The sequence below is a fragment of the Hippocampus comes genome, unplaced genomic scaffold (genome assembly GCF_001891065.2).
Source record: "Hippocampus comes isolate QL1 unplaced genomic scaffold, H_comes_QL1_v1.1 scaffold72, whole genome shotgun sequence".
NCBI lineage: Eukaryota > Metazoa > Chordata > Actinopteri > Syngnathiformes > Syngnathidae > Hippocampus > Hippocampus comes.
Window position 1 is genome coordinate 1,196,205 of NW_017806030.1, and position 20,408 is coordinate 1,216,612.

At 42.4% G+C, this 20,408-nt stretch overlaps 2 protein-coding genes across 2 annotated transcripts in view; both read left to right on the forward strand.

The window, feature by feature from the left end:
* The first annotated feature begins 1 nt into the window (after nucleotide 1).
* On the forward strand, nucleotides 2–14,923 carry LOC109529342 (trichohyalin-like). The gene is made up of 22 exons (XM_019892671.1): nucleotides 2–324; nucleotides 518–594; nucleotides 828–942; nucleotides 1,388–1,488; nucleotides 1,630–1,723; nucleotides 2,032–2,133; nucleotides 2,881–2,975; nucleotides 3,176–3,371; nucleotides 3,522–3,616; nucleotides 3,837–3,897; nucleotides 4,355–4,453; nucleotides 4,600–4,661; nucleotides 5,354–5,495; nucleotides 6,075–6,122; nucleotides 6,246–9,842; nucleotides 9,876–10,316; nucleotides 10,503–11,099; nucleotides 11,194–12,221; nucleotides 12,390–12,518; nucleotides 13,754–13,949; nucleotides 14,171–14,234; nucleotides 14,319–14,923. Exons 4-22 carry the CDS (start codon nucleotides 1,445–1,447, stop codon nucleotides 14,666–14,668), a joined length of 7,440 nt encoding a protein of 2,479 aa, XP_019748230.1. The 5' UTR covers nucleotides 2–324; nucleotides 518–594; nucleotides 828–942; nucleotides 1,388–1,444; the 3' UTR covers nucleotides 14,669–14,923.
* Nucleotides 14,924–16,058: 1,135 nt separating this feature from the next.
* LOC109529407 (trichohyalin-like) overlaps nucleotides 16,059–20,408 on the forward strand; it is a 13,283-nt gene continuing 8,933 nt past the window's right edge. The window contains exons 1-9 of the mRNA XM_019892795.1: nucleotides 16,059–16,414; nucleotides 16,975–17,086; nucleotides 17,297–17,519; nucleotides 18,025–18,114; nucleotides 18,248–18,282; nucleotides 18,370–18,446; nucleotides 19,305–19,416; nucleotides 19,685–19,856; nucleotides 20,129–20,233. Of these exons, the coding sequence (XP_019748354.1) occupies nucleotides 16,339–16,414; nucleotides 16,975–17,086; nucleotides 17,297–17,519; nucleotides 18,025–18,114; nucleotides 18,248–18,282; nucleotides 18,370–18,446; nucleotides 19,305–19,416; nucleotides 19,685–19,856; nucleotides 20,129–20,233 (1,002 nt within the window). The 5' untranslated portion in view covers nucleotides 16,059–16,338. The remainder of the gene's footprint in view (nucleotides 16,415–16,974; nucleotides 17,087–17,296; nucleotides 17,520–18,024; nucleotides 18,115–18,247; nucleotides 18,283–18,369; nucleotides 18,447–19,304; nucleotides 19,417–19,684; nucleotides 19,857–20,128; nucleotides 20,234–20,408) is intronic.

A 20,408-nucleotide genomic window follows, 5' to 3' on the forward strand; every position in this document is an offset into this window, starting at 1 on the left:
GACGGCGGTTCAAAATCATCGCTTAAAAAGGCCCCTTCTGAGGACGGCAGTTCAAAATCATCGCTTAAAAAGGCCCATTCTGAGGACGGCAGTTCAAAATCATCGCTTAAAAGGGCCCATTCTGAGGACCGCAGTTCAAAATCATCGCTTAAAAAGGCCCCTTCTGAGGACGGCAGTTCAAAATCATCGCTTAAAAGGGCCCATTCTGAGGACCGCAGTTCAAAATCATCGCTTAAAAAGGCCCCTTCTGAGGACGGCAGTTCAAAATCATCGCTTAAAAGAGCCCATTCTGAGGACCGCAGTTCAAAATCATCGCAGCAACAGGTACTGTTCTGTGTACCTTACCTGACGACCTTAATTTTAGTGTAAGTGTTTCTGGCAGCACATCCCATGTTCGCATCATGTCAAATCTCACCAGTGATCTTATAAGGCAGTTAATTTGATTGTTCATTGAAAAGTTTAGGGTAAAGAAAAAAAAACAAAACTTTATTTTTTTTTGTGTTTGTGTATTCCAAAGGCACTCTGTCTCGACTCCGATAATTCCATTTGCTCTAAAAGTCAGTCGGACACTAAGGAGAGTAAGGCTGCAAAAAGGTTTGTAATTGAGCACACGACCACGGAAAAATGAGATGCCGATCATTTTTCAGGTGCTACTCAATCTAAAAAGACTAACTCTACACTGGAAAAAGTTTGACTCCCGACTGAGATCCCGTTTAAAGTTATGAATTAACAAATCGAACACCTATTGTGAACTTTGCAATATTTGCACGATTCTGTTTTATTTACAGTACTTAATAATCTCTGCGGAACCCTTATTTCTCTTCCAGCCAAGTTGACTCTAAGCGTGACTCTTCTGGTAAAGGCATCCTCACACCGAAGTTGAATCAGTCCGCTGATGAACAGAAGAAGAAGGAGAATGGGGAGCTAATCAAAAAATCAAAAGTGGGTGGCTCCTGAATCGGGTAACAAGTGTCAAACTTATAAATGGAAATGAATATTTCCTGACTTTTAGATAAAGTCTGCACATACAGTGTCCGAGACCAGTGGTTCTCAGACTTTTTATACCAAGTACCAGCTCAAAAACTAGATAGGGGTCGTGCTCTCCAAATACCACCATCAAAACACACATTAAAGTGTTGGAGTAGCATAGGAAGCCTAAATGGCCATCAAAAAATGAGATGCGGGTTTTATTCCTAAAGAGTGCATTTAATAATAATATAAGCGCGGCAAACATGGTCTTGGTCTTCTGCGATCTCTGTGACAATTACAGTACTTTCGTTTTATTGGAGTGTGCTGGTCAAGCAGAGCGGTTCCAACTTTCCAAAGATAGAAAGTGGGTTCGTTGTGACCTGAATCCCGATGTTTTGTTCTTTTATGTGTCTTAAAGATTCCGGGAGAGTTTTTGGACTCGGGCAATTCTTCTTCTTCTGTCATTCATTCAGAGATGGATGTAAAAGGAGAGGATGATGAGACAGACTATTCCAAGAGGGATGTTTTGTTGTTCTCCTTTACAATGCTTTTGGAAAATGATGACTGGTCACGTAGCTATATTAAAAAAAAAAAAAAAGACTCCAAATCTCTTATTATTATTATTACCTCACTCATCTTACTTTTAACTTCTGCCTGCAGCCAAGATGAATCAGGACATGAACCGGATGAACCTGATGGTATTGAGGGTTCAGAAGCCAAACATAAAGAGGAGGAAGAAGACTCGACTAAAACAGTTAGTGCCCGATGATTCAGTATCCAGTAAAGTTTAGAATAGTATAAGAATTCATTTTGCAGACAGCTGCTGAGTCATATAAAATAAATATATTAACAATAATAATAATAATAATAATAATAATAATAACAATAATGAGTACATGTGTAATCTCGACCACAACTTCTTGAAGTCATTTGCCAAGTTCACATTTCACTTCTACCAGTAAGATATGCATTAACCAAATAAAAATTCACGCATCTTTGGTTGGTCAAGCCCATTTCAGTTGTGCGTGCATGCGTGTGTGCGTGCGTGCGCACGTGCCTTAGGACTCAAGAGACAGCAGCGAGGAAACAGGGGAGATGATTCAGTCAGAAAAGTTCAAAAAGGCCCATTCTCAAGATCAAAAGAAAGAATCAACACAGAAAAGGGTACTTTTGCACTGTGCAGTTTGTTTGGGCTTTAAACTGACTGTGGTGATTGTGTGAGGTTCATTGTGATCAGTGACACCCATGATCTATCCAGAGAGAATTGTTGATGGACAAGTAATTATTATTATTTTTTTTGTACCCTGATCTTCGGATAAGGCATACTGTCCCTGTCAGTTGAACAGGGATAACAAAAAGGACAAGAAGAAGGCCGAGTCTGCCAAGTGGTTTGTTGTTCTAACCTACAACATTAACTAATCACTCCTCGTTCAAAATTGCTGAATATTTTATTGACTCTTCTTACCTCCCTGCAGCAAAGTTCAGTTAGGTCAGAAATCCTCTTTTAAAGATGTCCAAGATCACAAATCCAACGTGCATACAAATGCTGTTGGGAGCTCAGAAGCCAAAGTGGTCAAGGAGGAAGAGGAGCTTATCTTATCGTCTGAAGCAAGTAGTTGTTTGAAGAGTGTCATTTGCATCAATATTGTGCAAATGATTTGCACAATATTGATATGCAGTCAAGCTCAAGAACTATCACAATGAAAAAAACTGAAACCCAAATCTCATCCCCTACTAAAACCATTCAGTACAATCGCCATGATCTTTTAGTCTGTTTTCACTTTGCACCCTATGTGCAGTGCGTCTGGCCTTCTCATGCGTCTTTGAATGCCACCGCACTTTGTGTACGTCTCTTGGGGGTTAACGTTATTGTTAATCGACGTTTTGATTTAGTAATTTTATGCCCTATAGCTATCTGGGAAGTTGGACTCTGCCAACTCTGACAGTTTTGTGGCGATGGATAGCAAAGGGAAGGAGGGGGAGGAGGAGACGGAGGAAACTAAGAGGTAGGGTGTTTTTTCCTCTTCATAGAAAACAATGACTAGAATTACTTCTAGGGTCCAAAAGGTCAAAGCCTCATTCCATCCTACAATTTTAAAATATTGTACATGTGAATTTGTTCTTCTGAAGTCGAATTGTGGCCAATGGACTTTCTGAGCCCTTTTTTTTTTCCATTTTGTTTTGTAATTGAAACTGCTCTGTGCAGCCAAGATGAATCAGGGAACGAGTCCGTTGGCGAAGACGTCCACAGCTGTCCAGTGGATAAGGTAAATGAACACATCCAGAGCATTGCTGTTTCTCACTCAGGAGCTGAACAGTCCAAGAAACAAGAGAGGCCTGCCAAAACAACTGGGGACAAGACCCATGTTTCAGACCTGAGCACTGAATCATCAATGCAACGGGTATTTGCACTGTGACCCAATAATGCCCTACTCATCGGCCCTCATTTCAATGCATACTCAAATCTTGTTTCTTTAACTTCAAGCGAAATTCAACTTTATATCAAACAATGTTTTTATGCTTTTTAAAAAACATTTTTTTGTATCCTGAAGTTTGTGGACTGCAGCGTTTGTGTGTGCCGTGACAGTAAGCACGTTATGCAAGTCAAAGACGGGGTGGATAATTCGAAGAGCGAGGCTTCCAAGAGGTTTGTAATTCTTATGCTATTCAGGAAACTGAGACTACGATTAGAACAGAACTATTTCTCATGGTCCAATACCAGACTTGCGCTACAGCCTGAATGAGTTATTTTTTCCAAATCTTTCCGAGTGAGTTAATTCCCCTTTTGAAGATTGTAACTTGAATGATTTTATGTAACTAAAATAATCTGCTGTTGAATTCTCTTATTTTCTCTGTCCCTCCTGCAGCATGAAGGCTGCTGGGCACTCAGAAGCCAAACCAGACGATGAGCCAAGTAAAACACCGACAGTGAGTGGTTGTCATTGACAACATGGAGACTTACTGGACTGCAAAAATGAGTTTTGCAGATCATGCACTTAATGATCCATAATCAAGAGGAAATACCGCTACTAAAAATATACTGACAAAACTTAGTAAGGTCATGTGAGGTCTACTCTTCTCTTGCTCTGCCTCACTTTTGATATTGATGAAGACAAAAACGTATCTGAAATGAAGATAGTTTCATATCTTTGGCTATGTTAATAGCGCGATTCAATGCAATTTGATAAAGTGAGAAATTTGAAAATAAATTTCGTGCAGTGGCTATTGAGAGACTGTATACTTCAGGTGGGTATCATCCGCGTACAGACTGCTTTAGGTTATTTGGTTCTTGTTTTGATTTTCTTTTTTCTTTTTTCCTTTTTTTAAGTGGATGCATTTGGATGTCATGTATGTGTTTTTGCCTACGTTTGTACTTGTACTTTAGGACTTTGCAGTGGCCATCAGGGATGGAGATCCAGCAGAGGAGATAACTGAGCTTGAAATCCAGACTGAGGACCAGAGTCCCGAATCACCACGGCAGGAGGTAGACTCTAAACAGTGACTGCCATCTGTATTTTGAGAGACTATCTTTGTCGAAGCATGGCAGCACATAATCTCATAGGTTCTTGCTTTTGAGATTGGTCAAATCTCGCTAATTGTCAAAGTATTTTGTTCTTGTGTGTTCTTAAGACTTCAGACCGGATTTTGGACATCAGTGATTCAGTTTTTGAGACAGAGACCAGTAGTAAGAGGTTTGTTTTTCCAAATTCATTCATGAAAACAAAAGATTATTATCCTAAAGGCACTGAATCGATCACATCAGGACTGTTGTCTGGTTGTCTAAGAACATATTTTTTTTGGACTGTGATGTCCCCATTGGAGACAACGGGGGCTTTCCATGTTGGGGTTTATAGAAAACACCCCCACACTGACCAAAACTTGATTCACACCACTCACTGGAACAAGGCCAATGTAGTTTAGGACGCAAAGAGTGGCGAGCGCAACAACATTGTAATTCCGTATGAATCAGGTCTCTCTGAAAAAGAAGGATTATTAACCGGCACAACTAACTGCCCGCAGACAGCTGGGATAGGCTCCAGCATGCCTGCGACTTTTGTGAGTTTTTTTGCATCCAAAAGAGGAACACCATTTGTGGTTGGGATGTGCGTCTAACATTGAGGATAAAAATGTCGGATTTCCACACCAAGACTGACGAGAGCTGTCCTTTCTAGCCTATGTGAATGAACTGATGAAGCCTGTTTAGATGAGAGGCAGAACATCAAGGACAACCAGAACAGTCCCATTGCAATTGATTTACTCCTCAGAAAGAAATAACATGGGAACTGCTATCATCCTAAATGAGAAATTGAAATACAATTTCTCTGTTTTTTTTAAATTTTTTCTTAATCAACCTCTGTTGAATTAAATCATGTCTTCCCCATAGCCTAGACGAATCGGGGAACGACTCCTCTGTTGAAGATGTCAACAGTGACATAGTGGCTCAGGAGTTTCAGAACAGCCAGCGCAGTGATACTGATGTGCGCTCGCAAGGCAAACACAAAGAAGAGTTTCCCAAAGCTACTGCGGTAAGTGGATTTTAGAACATATAAACATGTTAAACTGTCTTCATGTACGTACAGTGTTATGTTGAAGATGATGTCATTGTCACCAGACAGGAGGCTGTATTTTATCACCCTTTATTTTATTTTAAGGAAAAGTGCAAACAGTTTTAGATGAGTTTTTTTGTGACAAACTGGTGGCCACAGCAATCACGTATAAGGCCACCGTGGACGTAACAGGATCGGTGATACACAACGTGGGGAACCGGATAGGCAAACGTAACAGGCCGTGATTGAAACTCTAATTTGATGGATTTTTTTGGGGGGAGACCAGATTTTGTACAGCTGATTTCACAAAAACTTTCCCCATACAGTCTTTTTTTTCCAACACAAAAAAATTGATCACGTCATCTGATTTAAAAATTTTTGGGTGTCTCGTAGACAGGCTGAAGTTTAGCCAACAGTTAAATCATGTAGAAAATGTAGTCCATATAGGAAGGAGCGAGTGCTAACCCCCATTGCAATATCAGAAAACACAAAACTTTAAATATAAAATGTGTCCAAGAGTCTTACAAGGTACTTATTTTTCAATCACCTTGACGACAGGTAGCAAAAGAGCTATTGTTGAGGGAAAAAAGGATGCATCCCCGCCAGGAGAACCTGAGACAGTATGAGGAAGAGGGAAAACAGTTGTGGAGAGGAAAGGAAGACCTAACAAGCAAGGAAAAAATGCAAAAGAGAAGACTGCTCTCTGAGGAGAAACTGGGCAGAGAGGCAGAGGATTGGCCAGAGCACCTATTGAGGGGGAAGCAAAATAGAATGATTTTCTATGAGAAACTGAGGACAGTTGAAGAGGAGGAGGCTGAGCGTTTTGAGAGGGAGAAGCAAAAGAGAATATTTCTGTATGAGGAGAAACTTAGGAGAGAGGAAGCGGAGGAGGCAAAGCAATTATTGAGGGAGAAGGAGAAAAGAATAAAGCTCCCACAGGAACTGCTGAAAAAGAAGGAAGAGGAGGCAATGGAGCTGTTGGAAAGAGAGTTGGAGACAAATTTACATCTACGCAAGGAGAAGCTCTGTTTGGATATGGCTCATTCAAAAAGGCCAAAAGAGAGTAGCACGCTCTTTTGCCAGAAGGAGCTGAAGAGAGAGGAAAGGGGGCCAATGGGGCAGTTGAAAAGGGAAAACGAGAAGATACTGTGTCAGCACCCGGACCAGATAAGCGAAAAGGAGGAGAAGGAAATGGAGCAATTGAGGAATGAGAAGGAGATGCGAATTAGGAGACAAAAGGAGGCGATACGAAGAGAGGAAGAGAAGGAGGCACTGCAGTTAATGAAGGACAAGGAGACAAGAATACGGCGTCACCAGGAAGCACTAGAAAAGAAGGAAGAAGAGGAGATGGCGCGACTAGAAATTGAGATGAAGAAAAGAACACATCTCCACAAGGAGAAACTCCTTACGGATTTCAATCGCTTACAGAATCAAAAAGAGTTAAGCACACACTTTGGCCAAGAGATGAGAAACAAAGAGGAGGAAGCAGAGCAGGTAAAATGGCAAAAGGAGATGAAAATGCATCCCTGCCAGGAGGAAAACATGAGGCATGATCACGAGATATGGATTTGTCGACAAAAGGAGGAGCTGATGAAAGAGGAAAAGGAGGAGGTGGCGCGATTGAAGAGGGAGAAAGAGACAAGAATCTGCAGACAAAGGGTAGAGCTGAGGAGAGAGGAAGAGGAAGAAGTGGAGCAATTGAAGCGTGAGAAGGAAATGAGACTTTATGCCCGCCTGGAAGAACTCAGGAAAGGGGAGGAGGAGGAAGAGGAATGGTTAAAGAAGGAAATGGACATGAGAAAATGTTCCTTCCAGGAGAAGCTGAATAGAGCACAAAGGGAGGCAGAGCAGTTAATGAGGGAAAAGCAGATGGAAATGCAGTTCTGCCTCGAAGTGCTTAGGAAAGAGGAGGAGGAGGAAGCAGAGCAGCTGAGGAGGGAGAAGGAGATAAGAATATGCCAACAAAAGGAGAAGTTCATGAAAGAGGAACAGGAGCAGGTCGCACAATTGAAGAAGGAGACTGAGAAAAAAATTCGTCGCTGCCTCGACGAGCTGAGCAGGGTGGAAGAAGAGGAAGCAAGGCAATTGAAGCGGGAGAAGGAGATGAGAATGCAGGTCTACCAGGAGAAGCTCCAGAGAGAGGAGGAGGACGAGGCACAGATTTTGAAGAGGGAGAAGGGAGTTAGATTCTCTGTAAGCCACGAGCAACAGTTGAGAGAAGAGGAGGAGGAGGAGGAAAAGTTGAAAGAGTACTTTGAAACTCGCAATCGTCTCCTCGAAGAGGAGCTTCGCAGGGACAAAGAAAAGGCTGAGCAAATGAAAAGGGAAAAGGCAAAGATACACTTACATCAACAAGAGGAACTAAAAAGACTTGAAGCGGAAAAAGAGCAATTGGCCAGAGAGAAATGGACACGACTGCACCATGAGGATCTGAGGAGAGAAGAAGAGGAGAATGACCAGTTCATGAGGGAAAAGAATTTGAGAAAATCTCTCCTAATGGACCAACTTAGCAGAGAGGAAGAGGAGGAGGTCGCACGGCTAAGGAGGGGCAAAGAGATGCGAATGAGGCACTATCAAGAGGTGCTGATGAGAGAGGAAGAGGATGAGTTAGAATCTCTCAAGAGAAAACAAAAGACAAGAATGTGTCTTCATCAGGAGGAGCTTTTGAAAAGAGAGAAGGAGGCGAGAGCGTACCAGCGAAAGAATGAGCTGAAGAGAGAGGAAGAGGATGAGTTAGAATCTCTCAAGAGAAAACAAAAGACAAGAATGTGTCTTCATCAGGAGGAGCTTTTGAAAAGAGAGAAGGAGGCGAGAGCGTACCAGCGAAAGAATGAGCTGAAGAGAGAGGAAGAGGATGAGTTAGAATCTCTCAAGAGAAAACAAAAGACAAGAATGTGTCTTCATCAGGAGGAGCTTTTGAAAAGAGAGAAGGAGGCGAGAGCGTACCAGCGAAAGAATGAGCTGAAGAGAGAGGAAGAGGATGAGTTAGAATCTCTCAAGAGAAAACAAAAGACAAGAATGTGTCTTCATCAGGAGGAGCTTTTGAAAAGAGAGAAGGAGGCGAGAGCGTACCAGCGAAAGAATGAGCTGAAGAGAGAGGAAGAGGATGAGTTAGAATCTCTCAAGAGAAAACAAAAGACAAGAATGTGTCTTCATCAGGAGGAGCTTTTGAAAAGAGAGAAGGAGGCGAGAGCGTACCAGCGAAAGAATGAGCTGAAGAGAGAGGAAGAGGATGAGTTAGAATCTCTCAAGAGAAAACAAAAGACAAGAATGTGTCTTCATCAGGAGGTGCTTAGAAGAGAAGAAGAAAAAGAAGTGGACCAGTTCGAGAGGGAAAGACAGATAAGAATGCATTTATGCCCAGAAGATCTGAGAGGAGAAAAAGTGAATGAGTTGGAGAAATTAAGGAGGGAAAAGGCAATGAGAACAACACATCACCTCCAGAAGGGACCGCAGGAAGAGGAAAGGGAAAATGCAGAGAGAAAAAATCTTCAGTTTAGCCGCGAGGGGAAGGAGGCAGAGCGGTCAAAGGGGCAGATGCAGCTCCACCTGGGGCAGCAGTGGAGGAAAGAGGATAAGGCCGAACAAATTCAGAGAGAGAAAGCGAAATCATGGCCTCGCAGGAAGGAGCACAGCACAAGGAAAGACGTGAAAGGGTTATTTAGCAGGGAAACGGAGACACAAACAATGCTGTGTGAAAATGAACTGAGACGTGGCGATGTGGAGGGAGAGCGCTTGAAGAGGAAGAGCATGACAATCTCAAACCTCCCAGAGTGGCTAAGAAAAGAGGATGAGGCAGACAAATTGAAGAGAGAGACAAAATTGTGGCTTCGCCCGAAAGGGCATGGCACAGAAGAAGAAGCAGGGGGGCAGTTTATTAAGGACACGAGGAAAAAAAAGCTGCTTTATGACGAGGAACCGAGAAGTGAGCATCAGGGTGTAGTGGGCTTGAAGAGGGAGATGAGAATGTCGTTTCGAGAAGAGGTGCCAAGTAGAGAACAGGATGAGTCAGAAAAATGGAATGCAGAGAAGACAAAATCGTGGCCTCACAAGGAGCACAGCATAAAGAAAGAAGCGAAAGGGCCGTTTGTGAGGGAAATGGAGACACAAACGATGGATCATGAAGAGCAACTGCAAAGTGAGGGTGAGGAGGTAGATTGGTCAGATCAGGAAAAGATGAAAATGTGGCATCTCAAGGACGCGCTGAGAAGAGAAGAGGATGAGGCAGAAAATTCGGAGAGAGAGATGACACAATCATGGCTCAGCCCGCAGTGTAGCACAGAGGAAGAATCGCCAGGGCAGTTTAAGAGCGTAATGGAGGCAAGAAAAGTGCTCCATGGAGGGGAGAGAGAGATGACACAATCATGGCCAAGCCAGGAGTGTAGCACAGAGGAAGAAGCGGAAGGGCAATTTTCAAGGGGAATGGAGGCAAGAAAAATGCTCTTCGGAGAGGAGAGAGAGATGACGCAATCATGGCCAAGCCAGGAGTGGAGCACAGAGGAAGAAGCGGAAGGGCCATTTTCCAGGGTAAGGGAGGCAAGAAAAATGCTCTATGGACAGGAACTAAGAAGTGATGATAAGATAGAAGGGTTCTTGAAGCGAGAGAGGAGAATGTCTCTCGACCAGGAGGAGATGAGGAGAGAACAGAATGAGCTTGGAAAATTGGAGGGATGGAAGACAAAATCATGGCCTCGCAGGAAGGAGCACGGCAAAAGAGAAGAAGCAAAAGGGCTGTTCACGAGGGAACTGGACATGCAAGCAATTCTCACCAAAAAGGAACTGAAAAGTAAGGACGATGAGGTAGAACACCTGGAGGAGCTGATGAGCAAAGAGCAGAGGGCAAAGCAATTCGAGAGAGAGAAGGCGAAATCATGGCCTCGCCGGAAGGAGCACGGCAAAAGAGAAGAAGCAAAAGGGCTATTCATGAGGGAAACGGAGACACCAGCAATGCTCCGTGACGATAAACTGAGACCTGAGGATAAGGAGGTAGACCGCTTAAAGGGGGAGAAGACCCTAACGTTGGTGCGCAAGGAGGAGCTGAGGAGAAAAGAGGATGAGGCAGAAAAATTGGAGCAAGAGAAGACAAAAGGCAAAGAGGAAAAGGTAAAAGGGCCGTTTATAAGGCAAATGGAGACACAAACAATGCTCCGTAAAGATCAACCGGGAAGAGAGGATGAGCGGTTCAAGGCGCAGAGGCAGCTCCACCTGGAGGAGCTGATGAGCAAAGAGCAGAGGGCAAAGCAATTCGAGAGAGAGAAGGCGAAATCATGGCCTCGCAGGAAGGAGCAAAGCACAAAGAAATACCTAACAGGACTATTCATGAGGGAAATGGAGACACCAGCAATGCTCCGGGACGATAAACTGAGACGTGAGGATGAGGACGGAGGCTGGTTGAGGCTGGGGATGAGAACGTCGCTCAGCGAAGATTTGAGGAGAGACGAGGATGAGGCATACGGTTTGGAGAGAGAGAGGACAAAATCATGGATTTGCCAGAAGCCATTAAGGAAAACGGAGTCCCAAAAAATGCTCCATGAAGATGAAGTGAGGGATGAGGAAGGGGACATGTTGGGCTCCTCGGGAGATGACGAATACACAAGAGAGCGTCCCAGAGAGCCAAGGAGTGAAGATAACGAAGATGACGAAGATGACGAAAAGGTGGATTTTTTAAAAAGACAGAGATGAATACACAAGAGAACGTCCCAGAGTGAAGGATCGAACATGTACCCAGCGGGAGGGCTCGAGGGGAAGGGCGGAGCAGCTACAAGGGGTCATGTGGGAAAAGGAAAAACGTCTGCAACAGGAGCCAAGGAGTGAAGATAACGACGATGACGAAAAGGTGGATTTTTTAAAAAGACAGAGAAGAATTAGCCTTTTCGATGAAGAACTGAGGAGAGAGGAAGAAGAGGAAGTGGAGCAGTTGCAAAGAGAAAGGGATAAGAGGATGCGCAAGTATGAGGAGAAGCTCAGACGAGACGAAGAAATTGAGGCAGACCGTTTAAAGAGGGCAAAGGAGCAGAGAATACGTCGCCTCCAGGCAGAACTGAAGGTCGAGGAAGAGGATGAGGCGGAGAGCTTAAAGAGGGACAAGGAGAATCGAATGAGGCTCCTCCGTGAGGAGATGCAGAAAGAGGAAGAGGAGGAACGATTCAAGTGGGAGAATGAGAGAAGAACTCGGGTCCGCCAAGAAGAGCAGAGCAAGCATGAAGGGGAGGAGCAGTTTAAGAAGGTTGAGGGGAAAAGAAAGAGTGTTTACTTCGAGAACCTGAGGAAAGAGGAAACGGAGAAGAGTGCACAGGAAACAACACGGAAGGGAAAAGACAAGACAATCGGTCACCTCCAGGAGGATCTTATGCGAGAAGCCGAACTTCAGGTTCAGAGGGATAAGGAAAGGAGAACACCGCAGAGCCAGGAAACGTCGAGGAAAGCGAAAGATGAGGAGGTTGAGCGCTTCCAAAGGGAAAAGGGGAAGACAGTGCATTACTCTCAAGAGGTATTGAAACGAGCGGAAGATGAGGAAGCAGAACAGTTGAAGACTGAAAATGAAAATCGAATGGGTCGTCTCCAGGATGAGCTAAAGAGAGAAACGGAGGAGTTGATTGACAAATTGAAGGCCGAGAAGCAGAAGAGAATGCGGCTCCGACAAATAGACATCTGGGGAGAAGAGGAAGAGAGGAAACTGAAGACCGAGTACAAGGAAAGGCTCCGGTAGGATAATCATGTTTGTTTTACTTTTAATCATCTGCATAAGGCAATCGGTATATCAGCAAATGTAAGTTCAAGCCTTCTTGCGTTATGCTAAACCCGCTGACATTCTGATGTTTGAACAATTGAACTTGAGTGCCTAATTAATCTTGTCTCTTATCACCTCTTGAGGGCTTTGCGGCAGTATCTCCTGGTCAAGAGGAGAGATGAGGAGACCCTGTTGAACAGAATGTTTGAGGAGAAGGAGAGATTAACAGAATCAGCCTGGATGGAGAGAAATGACGAACAATTTCAACTCAGGTTTGACACACATTTTTACACAAAACAGTGCAAAGGGACAGTTGTTGGAAGGTGGAGAAAACGGATGACCATTCTGACGGACTTGGATCAGTGTTGGGAAAATTACTTTTAAAAAAGTAATATGCTGTATATGCAGTGGTTTAGGCATTATGTTGACAAGTTAAAAAAAACGGCATATGGCATAATTCATACATGGCAATGGCGAGTGATGAAAAAAGCGGAAGGGGCGTGGCCTGGACGGGGGCGTGGCCTGGACGGGGGCGTGGTTACTTACAAAAGTGGCACTAAGCATGCTGAAGATGAAGTGTATTAAATTTACACAGTTTGAAAATTGAACAGAAAAAAATCCCAAGATCGCCACTATTCTTTCAAGTGAAAATTTGTGCAGTTTTGCCTATGCATTCCTGGTGAGCACCAACATGTAACTCCAAATTTGCTGCTCAAAATCAAAACTAAAAAAGCAAACACATTCCCTGCCATATTTATGTTCACAAGTTAAAAAAAACGGCATATGGCATAATTGTTATTGTATCGTCCTTTGTGGCAATAAAAATATTTTGGGAAAAAAGTATGAATAGGTATTTTACCCCTTAAGAATTATTTGCAGTTCTCACCACTCTGTTTAAGATCGTCGAGCAAATGTAATTATAAGACAAAGATAACCCAAGTAAACATAACATACAGTTTGTAAATGGTGTTCATATTAAGCGGGGGAAAAAAAATTGTTCAGTTACCTGGCTTTGTGTGAAAAGGTATTTGCCCCCCCCATGGCAAATCATGACTTAACTGTGGTTCATCACGTTTTTGGAAAGATGAGTTCATTTTTACTGACCACACCCAAGCCTGATAACCTCCAGATGTCCACCAAATGAGGTGCCTCCTGGATGCCTCCATGGTGACGTCCAAGAACACTTTTGTGGTAACTTGTGGCATGCGGCTGTGTGTTCTTTGTGTTCAGTTGCTTTCCACGTGCTTTAGCACTTAAACAACGGTTCAATCATTGCATGGAGGTTGGTTTCACTAATCCTGACAGCAGTGGCAAAAGTCACTTCGGGTTTCCAAAGGATAAAGAAATACTGTACATGACCGATAGATCGGAAAGTCGATCGGGCAACGTTGTTGACATCATGTGTATTTAGTGATAAAATAAAAATACATGGTGTGTGTGTGTGTGTGTGTGTGTGTGCGTGTGCGTGTGCGTGTGTGTGTGTGTGTGTGCGCTCGCATGGCACCAGGCAGGACCGGGAAGCTGCCATAAGAGCGCTTTGCCTTGCGCTTGAAGAAGAACGGGAAGCCGAACATGATCGGCTGAAGACTCAAAGGAGGCAATTCTTTGAGCGCCTCAAGGCGGAATCAGAAGAGGAGCTCGATACACTGCGAGCAAGACTCCAGAAAGGCAGGGAAGAGAAGGTGAAGTTTTCAACACCAGAGGTAGCTGGTGATGACTTTTATCTCTTTGTGTTACAAACGTCCGATGGTGTATTGTCTACCTTGCCACTTACCCTCTACGTTGCAGCGAAATAATAAAGTTGTTTACTGCTTGTATCGATAAAGACTATCAATCAACCCTTTAGCCTAGTTAATCTTTTAAATGATTTTGAAATGTACTCTTGAGTAAGCCAAGCTGCATCCTGAATGAAAATCTGTCTCAGCAGGCACATGAGAAGAGTTTTGATCCGGGCTTCTACAACACTTTTTACACACTGAATGGGGCAGGTAATATTGTTCTGATGACACACTTATTACTGGCTGCACACAATAATAACTAACTAAGTACTGTTTCATTTTTCATATCCATAGTTCCGGACCCCAAAAATGAGATATTTGGTGCTTTCAGACCACCTCCCCAGTGGAACAACACCACACATTTCTCAGCGTACACACCGACTCTCGCAGCGCCTCGTCCCACGAATACCACACCTACCTACACAGCCACGCATCCCTCACTGAGTACTCCAGAGTCACTGCTCTGTCATCCAAGAGCAACAGTGCCTGTGGACCCATTCGTCACCACGTCCTTGGGAGAAACGTACCTAGCGAATACTCCTATTGGGTACTGTGATCAGCTGAGCTTAAATACATTCAATGAAATCACGGTTTATCGTTTCCAAAGACAAAATGCCCAATGGAGTCCTCCACTGCCCATGTGAATACATTTGATGCGTTCAAAAATAAAGAGTTGATGCAGTGTGTACATTTTCATCTACAAAACTCTGTTGCTGTAGAATATCAGTGTGATGAGGCCACAAATACCAAATAAATCCAGTTGCAACCTTGTTAGCACACCGTGGTCTACATTTGGGATATTAAAGATCCATTCATCAAGCTTAGTCAGGTCATACAGTATGTGACATCAAATAAATTCTCGAATAAAAAAAAAAAAAACATGATCCCTGTCATGAAACTAGTGTGCGCATGTTGTGTCTGTGTGTGGGTTTCTCAGAATAAACCAATTACAGTCTAAATGAATCCAAACAGGAGAAATAATCAAATGAGTACACTTTAGTAAGCAACATTTACACAGTTAACATACCACTTTCTGAAGGCTCGTATTCTGTCACAACACACACCACTTCCGGTGCTTAGTTACTCATTGATATGCCCAAACATCACATCAAAAATTCGAATAAAACATTCCGGTGCAGCAAGTAAGTATTCACATTGTCCGTGGGACAAGGTGCCTGGATGCTACTGAAGTGTGTATTCTGCCCAACACTACCCTTAATCCAATTTAGCCTAGCCTAGTTTACTCCTGACCAAGGATATTCAGAACGGCAGCTATACATTTAATGCAAAAGGACACGAACGCAGTAGACAGACCACACAATGACCCTTGAATTTCACCCTGAAGACTAGTGAGCCAGTGGTTAGCGCGTCGACCTCATAGTGCAGAGGTACCGGGTTCAATTCCAGCTCCGGCCTCCCTGTGTATAGTTTGCATGTTCTCCGCGGGCCTGCATGGGTTTTCACCCGGTGAAAAACAAAACATGCATGGCAAAGACATGCATGGCAGGCTGATTGAACACTCAAAATTGTCCCTAAGTGTGAGTGGGAGTGCGGATGGTTGTTTGTCTGTGTGCCCTGCGATTGACTGGGAACTGGTTCAGAGTGTCCCCTGCCGACTGCCCGAAGACAGCTGGGATAGGCTCCAGCACCCCCACCGCGACCCTTGTGAGGATAAAGCGGTTCAGAAAATGGATTGATGGATAAAAAGAAAGTAAAACTCATTGAACAGAATATATCATAAACGCTTTTCAGATAGCCAATTATTACCCGATTACTGTATTAAACACAAGGGAAATATAAATAATCTCTATGCTAATTTTTACATGTGTATACATGGTTTTTGCTCGTATGTGTCTTTTTTTTTGCTGCAAGCATAATCATCAAAACCATAACATTGCAATTATTCATTCTGTGTGTAGTGAATATATATTACGAATTTCACTTTTTTAAAACCGAACTACTGAAATTATTATTATTATACTTTTGTTAATGCGCTTGAGTAGCTGAACAAATGACAAGGAGACCAATCTGAAGGAGTAACTGGGCGTACAATTAATTAACGTGCGATGCCAGTCGGACAAAACCTTTGCGTTTTACCTCGCCTCACCCTACTTCAAAGAGACATTTCGTGACAAAATTACTTTTGTTACGGCGTCGTCGTGACGAAATTACTTTTGACGTCAGAAAGCTTTCGTTTCCCCAAACGACTCCGACTTTCATCGCCATTTTGCCTGGAATTAGCCCATAATGCTAGCGGCCGCATTAAATGTAAATTGCCTTACCGAGTAGTTTTAAATTGTTTGCAAGCCAATTTATGTCTGGAGCAGCCATGCATGTCACGGGGGTCGTCGGGGATCTCCACGGTGACGAATTTATGTTCTCTGAAAAAGGTACACAGCTGTACTTTCGTCGTACTTCGATCAATTTAATGTCTTTACAGTTCTGAGTTAAATCTTGTCATGTATGTGGTGTACAATATTGTATTTATTTTCCAGCTCTAGTCACAATTGTGTATGGTAATACAATTGCAGCCAATACTGAGGTGGCAAAATTACTTTCTTTGTACTTGAAGTAGAAGTACAGATGCTTGTGTTGGAAATACTGGTAAAGGTACTGATTCAATTCTGCAGCGACTTGAAGTAATTGGAATGACAAATTCTGAACTGTATTTGAGGAAATAGTAAAAAAGATAATCATTTTTATCTGTATATCCGTCTTGATAGTTTGGTATAATGAAAAACAAACTGCACAATGAAAAACAAGGATACTACTAACAGTCTATAACTACTGGTCTAGATGAGTTCAGGTTAAAACATTAACATCCAGAATATTACAGTCGTCACACACCGGTACTCATAACACGCACGTTATTGTTGTGCTTTATTGCTTATACATATGAATGAGTAATAATAAGTTGTGCAGCTCTAATTTCTCTTCTCCACCTCATCAGAGATCAAAGAGTATGCACAGGATGTTGGAATTGATCCAGAAAAAGAGCCAGAGCTTCTCTGTCTTGCCAAGGAGGCCATGTTGAGCCAATTGCCGACAGGATGGTTGAAGCGGTAAGTCACTGTTGATCTGGCCATTTCAGATCATTTCTGTGTGTTTTCTGCATTCCAAAGAATCCAAAAAGTTCAGGCTACCACTGTGTTTATTTTAAAAACAAAAACAAAGATATGACTTAATTTTGTGCCGTAGCTAGGTGTGAATGTATGGACTAAATGATGTTCTCATCTTTGTTTGACATAACTCTTCTCAATTGATACCTGCAGTGAGGATGAGAGCGGGAACATTTGCTATTACAACTGCCAATTAGACACATGCATTTGGGAACATCCCTGCAAAGTGCGCTGTTGTCAGCTAGTGGTTCAAGAGCGGGAGCGCATCCTGCACGCATCTGTTGATGGGAAGTCTGTTGTGAAGAAGAATAAGAAGAAATTAAAAAAGAAACACGAGGAAAGGAAAAGGTTGAAGGAATCCCTCAAAACACAAGGAGTAAGTTGTTACTACCCAACCTAATTGTATAAAATGGAAATACAAATAGAATACAATCACTTGCAAATCATTTTCAGCCGATATTCTGTTGAATACAGACAAGATACTTAATTCAAACTAATGCATTTTTTTTTTGCGTGCAATACATTTACATTTTGAATTTGATGCCTTGATCAACTTGCAAACGTCACATGACCAAACTCAGAAAACAAGTGAGCCGTGATTGTCGTTACCTGAGTCCTGAGCAACTGTGATGTCATTTTCAGTTGACAGCAAGTGGCAAAATGGCCGCCCCCTGAGATAGATTCAAAACGGGTGGGATTTATTGTTTCATTCGTATTTCACAAACGCAATATTAATCTGAATGCTATGTTTAGACTCGTGGCCCTGCATAGAACTTATTATTGTAAAGAAAATGTTGTTGCACTCAGTGGCTTTTCATGCTTGTCTTTAACTATCCAAAAGATGAGGCTTTAAAATGACTTTGTTTCTGTATACACCTTAGGACTCAAGAGAGAGTGATCCAGAACCAACAGAAGATAGTAACACCAGGGCCAGTTCTGGAGACCACGTTTGCGACTCACCAGAGCAACAGGTACGTTCCATGTATACTACATACCTACTCTGCTTTGGTTTTGTTGACCAAATAAAAGCAGAAATGTCACCCTTGAATGTTTACCCATAACCTTTTCATGTTAAACAACTGCACCCTCCCTGGTTTGGTGAAGAATGAGAAGAATAAGAAGGCTGCAACAGCTGAAAGGTTTGTGCTTTGTCATTGTCCCTCGAAACCTGAACATTGCATTTACTGTTTGAACTTCAACAAAATACGGCATTTTGTGTTTGTTAGTTACCTTGAGTGGGCAGCAGCCGGCTTGCAAATCCTTGATGAGCACTCTGATGAAGAATTTAACTGCTCCGAAGAAGGTACAAGGCTATTTAGACCCCACAGAATATACCAAAGAATGTATTTCATAAAATAAGATAAGATAAAATGCCCATGAGAGCACTTGCCAACCGCTGCCTACTCGGCCGCCATCTTGGACTTTCTTAGACCATATAAATACATAAATAAATAAATCATAATAATTTCAGTTGGAGTATTTAAATGGTTGAATATATTCAAGTACACAGTAAGCACAGAGGAGTTTCAAAAGATCAAATACTGTTTATTAACAATGTACAAAATGTACAAAAACTATCAACAATCAGCGTGAGTGCTTAACATGAATTAAAGTTGCACAAACGCTCAGATGCATGCAGTTAGTCAAAAAGAAGGCGGAATTTTATCAACGAATTTTAATACGAACATAGTGCAAATTGTAACTACAGTATGACCAAAGATCTTTTGTAACTGCCAAACTACATATGTTATGATCAGCAATAATAATAATAACCATAATTTGACAGCATATTAACATCCCCACACCCAGCCTAAAAATGTTAATGAAAATAGACCACTGTGGAATTAAATTAGCGTTTTTTTTAAGCTTTCAACCATTGGAGGGTGCGATTACACCAGCACGTTAATTTGTAGCTTGACCAGAACATCGCAAGCTTATTGATGTCCATCCAAAACTAAACATCAAAGTAATTTTAAACAGTGACACACATCTCATGGAGAAACCAACATGACATTTGTTTTTGAATGTCAAAATTTCATTTCAAAATGAATCCTCCTCTTAATGGGAGTTGGAAGATTCTACTTCTATTAATCAATTGCGTCAGAATTGACTTAAACTGGAACTGTGCCAGTTTTCATTTGCTTTGTTTTTCACTGATAAGGCATCAAGGAATATGCTCAGGATCTTGGCATTGATCCAGAGAAAGAACCTGGCCTTGTGTATCTTGCCAAAGAGGCCATGTTTGCAGGACTTCCTCCTGATTGGATTGCTTTGTAAGTAATCAAGCACTTCAAAGTAAATTGAAATAACCTCTTTTTTATCTACAGATTATACAGATTTTAATTTTACTACCGGTATTTTTTGTTTGCCATCCAAAAACTAATCTTCTGGTGAAGCTGTTGGTTTTATTCATGCTTAGGTTCAATCGCAAGCTGAAAGGTGAAATCCTGCTTATCAATACAATCCAAACTGTTGTCATCATTGCTTACGTATGTTATCTATTGTTTATTTAACCAGAACTTTCTGACTGGCTCTCCACAGTTTAGACAAGAGTGGGAATATTTTCTTTCACAACCACCAATCAGCTACATCCTCATGGGATCATCCTTGCGACGTGCACTACCGCAAACTGGCGGCTCGGGAGCGCAAGCGCATACAGGAGGCTGCTCTCTTGGCATCAGAAGGCAAACAGAACATGGAGAAAACAAATAGCGTAAGTGTGAACCCCCACCTCACTAACATGAGTACACGGTGGCATGCCACAGCATTGCTAGCATTACTTAATCGTGACTTATTCATGATGGAGTATTTTCAAGCAACAAATTTTACCGCTTTGATGTGTAGTGTTTAAATCATCTCTGTCCTCTCAAAAACATGTATGTCCATTTTTCCAATTGTTTTTCTTTTTCTTTTAATGGAGTTTCCATGTTTCCGACATCCCATTAATGTAAGAGGATTTCAAAGTACTACATGTGTGCAAATAAGAATTGCAGAGCCCCTGATGCTGATTCAACAGAGGATGTGAGCAAGCCAGAAGTGGCTGACAAGGCCGATTCTAAGAACCACAGCACTGAAATGCCACAGCATCAAGTACATGTGTACTTTATTTGTCTCTCTCTCTCTCTCTCTCTCTCTCTCTCTCTCTCTCTCTCTCTCCCTCTCTCACTCCCTCTCTGTGTGTGTGTGTGTGTGTGTGTGTGTGTGTGTGTGTGTGTGTGTGTGTGTGCGTGTGCGTGTGTGTGTGTGTGTGTGTGTGTTATAGCAC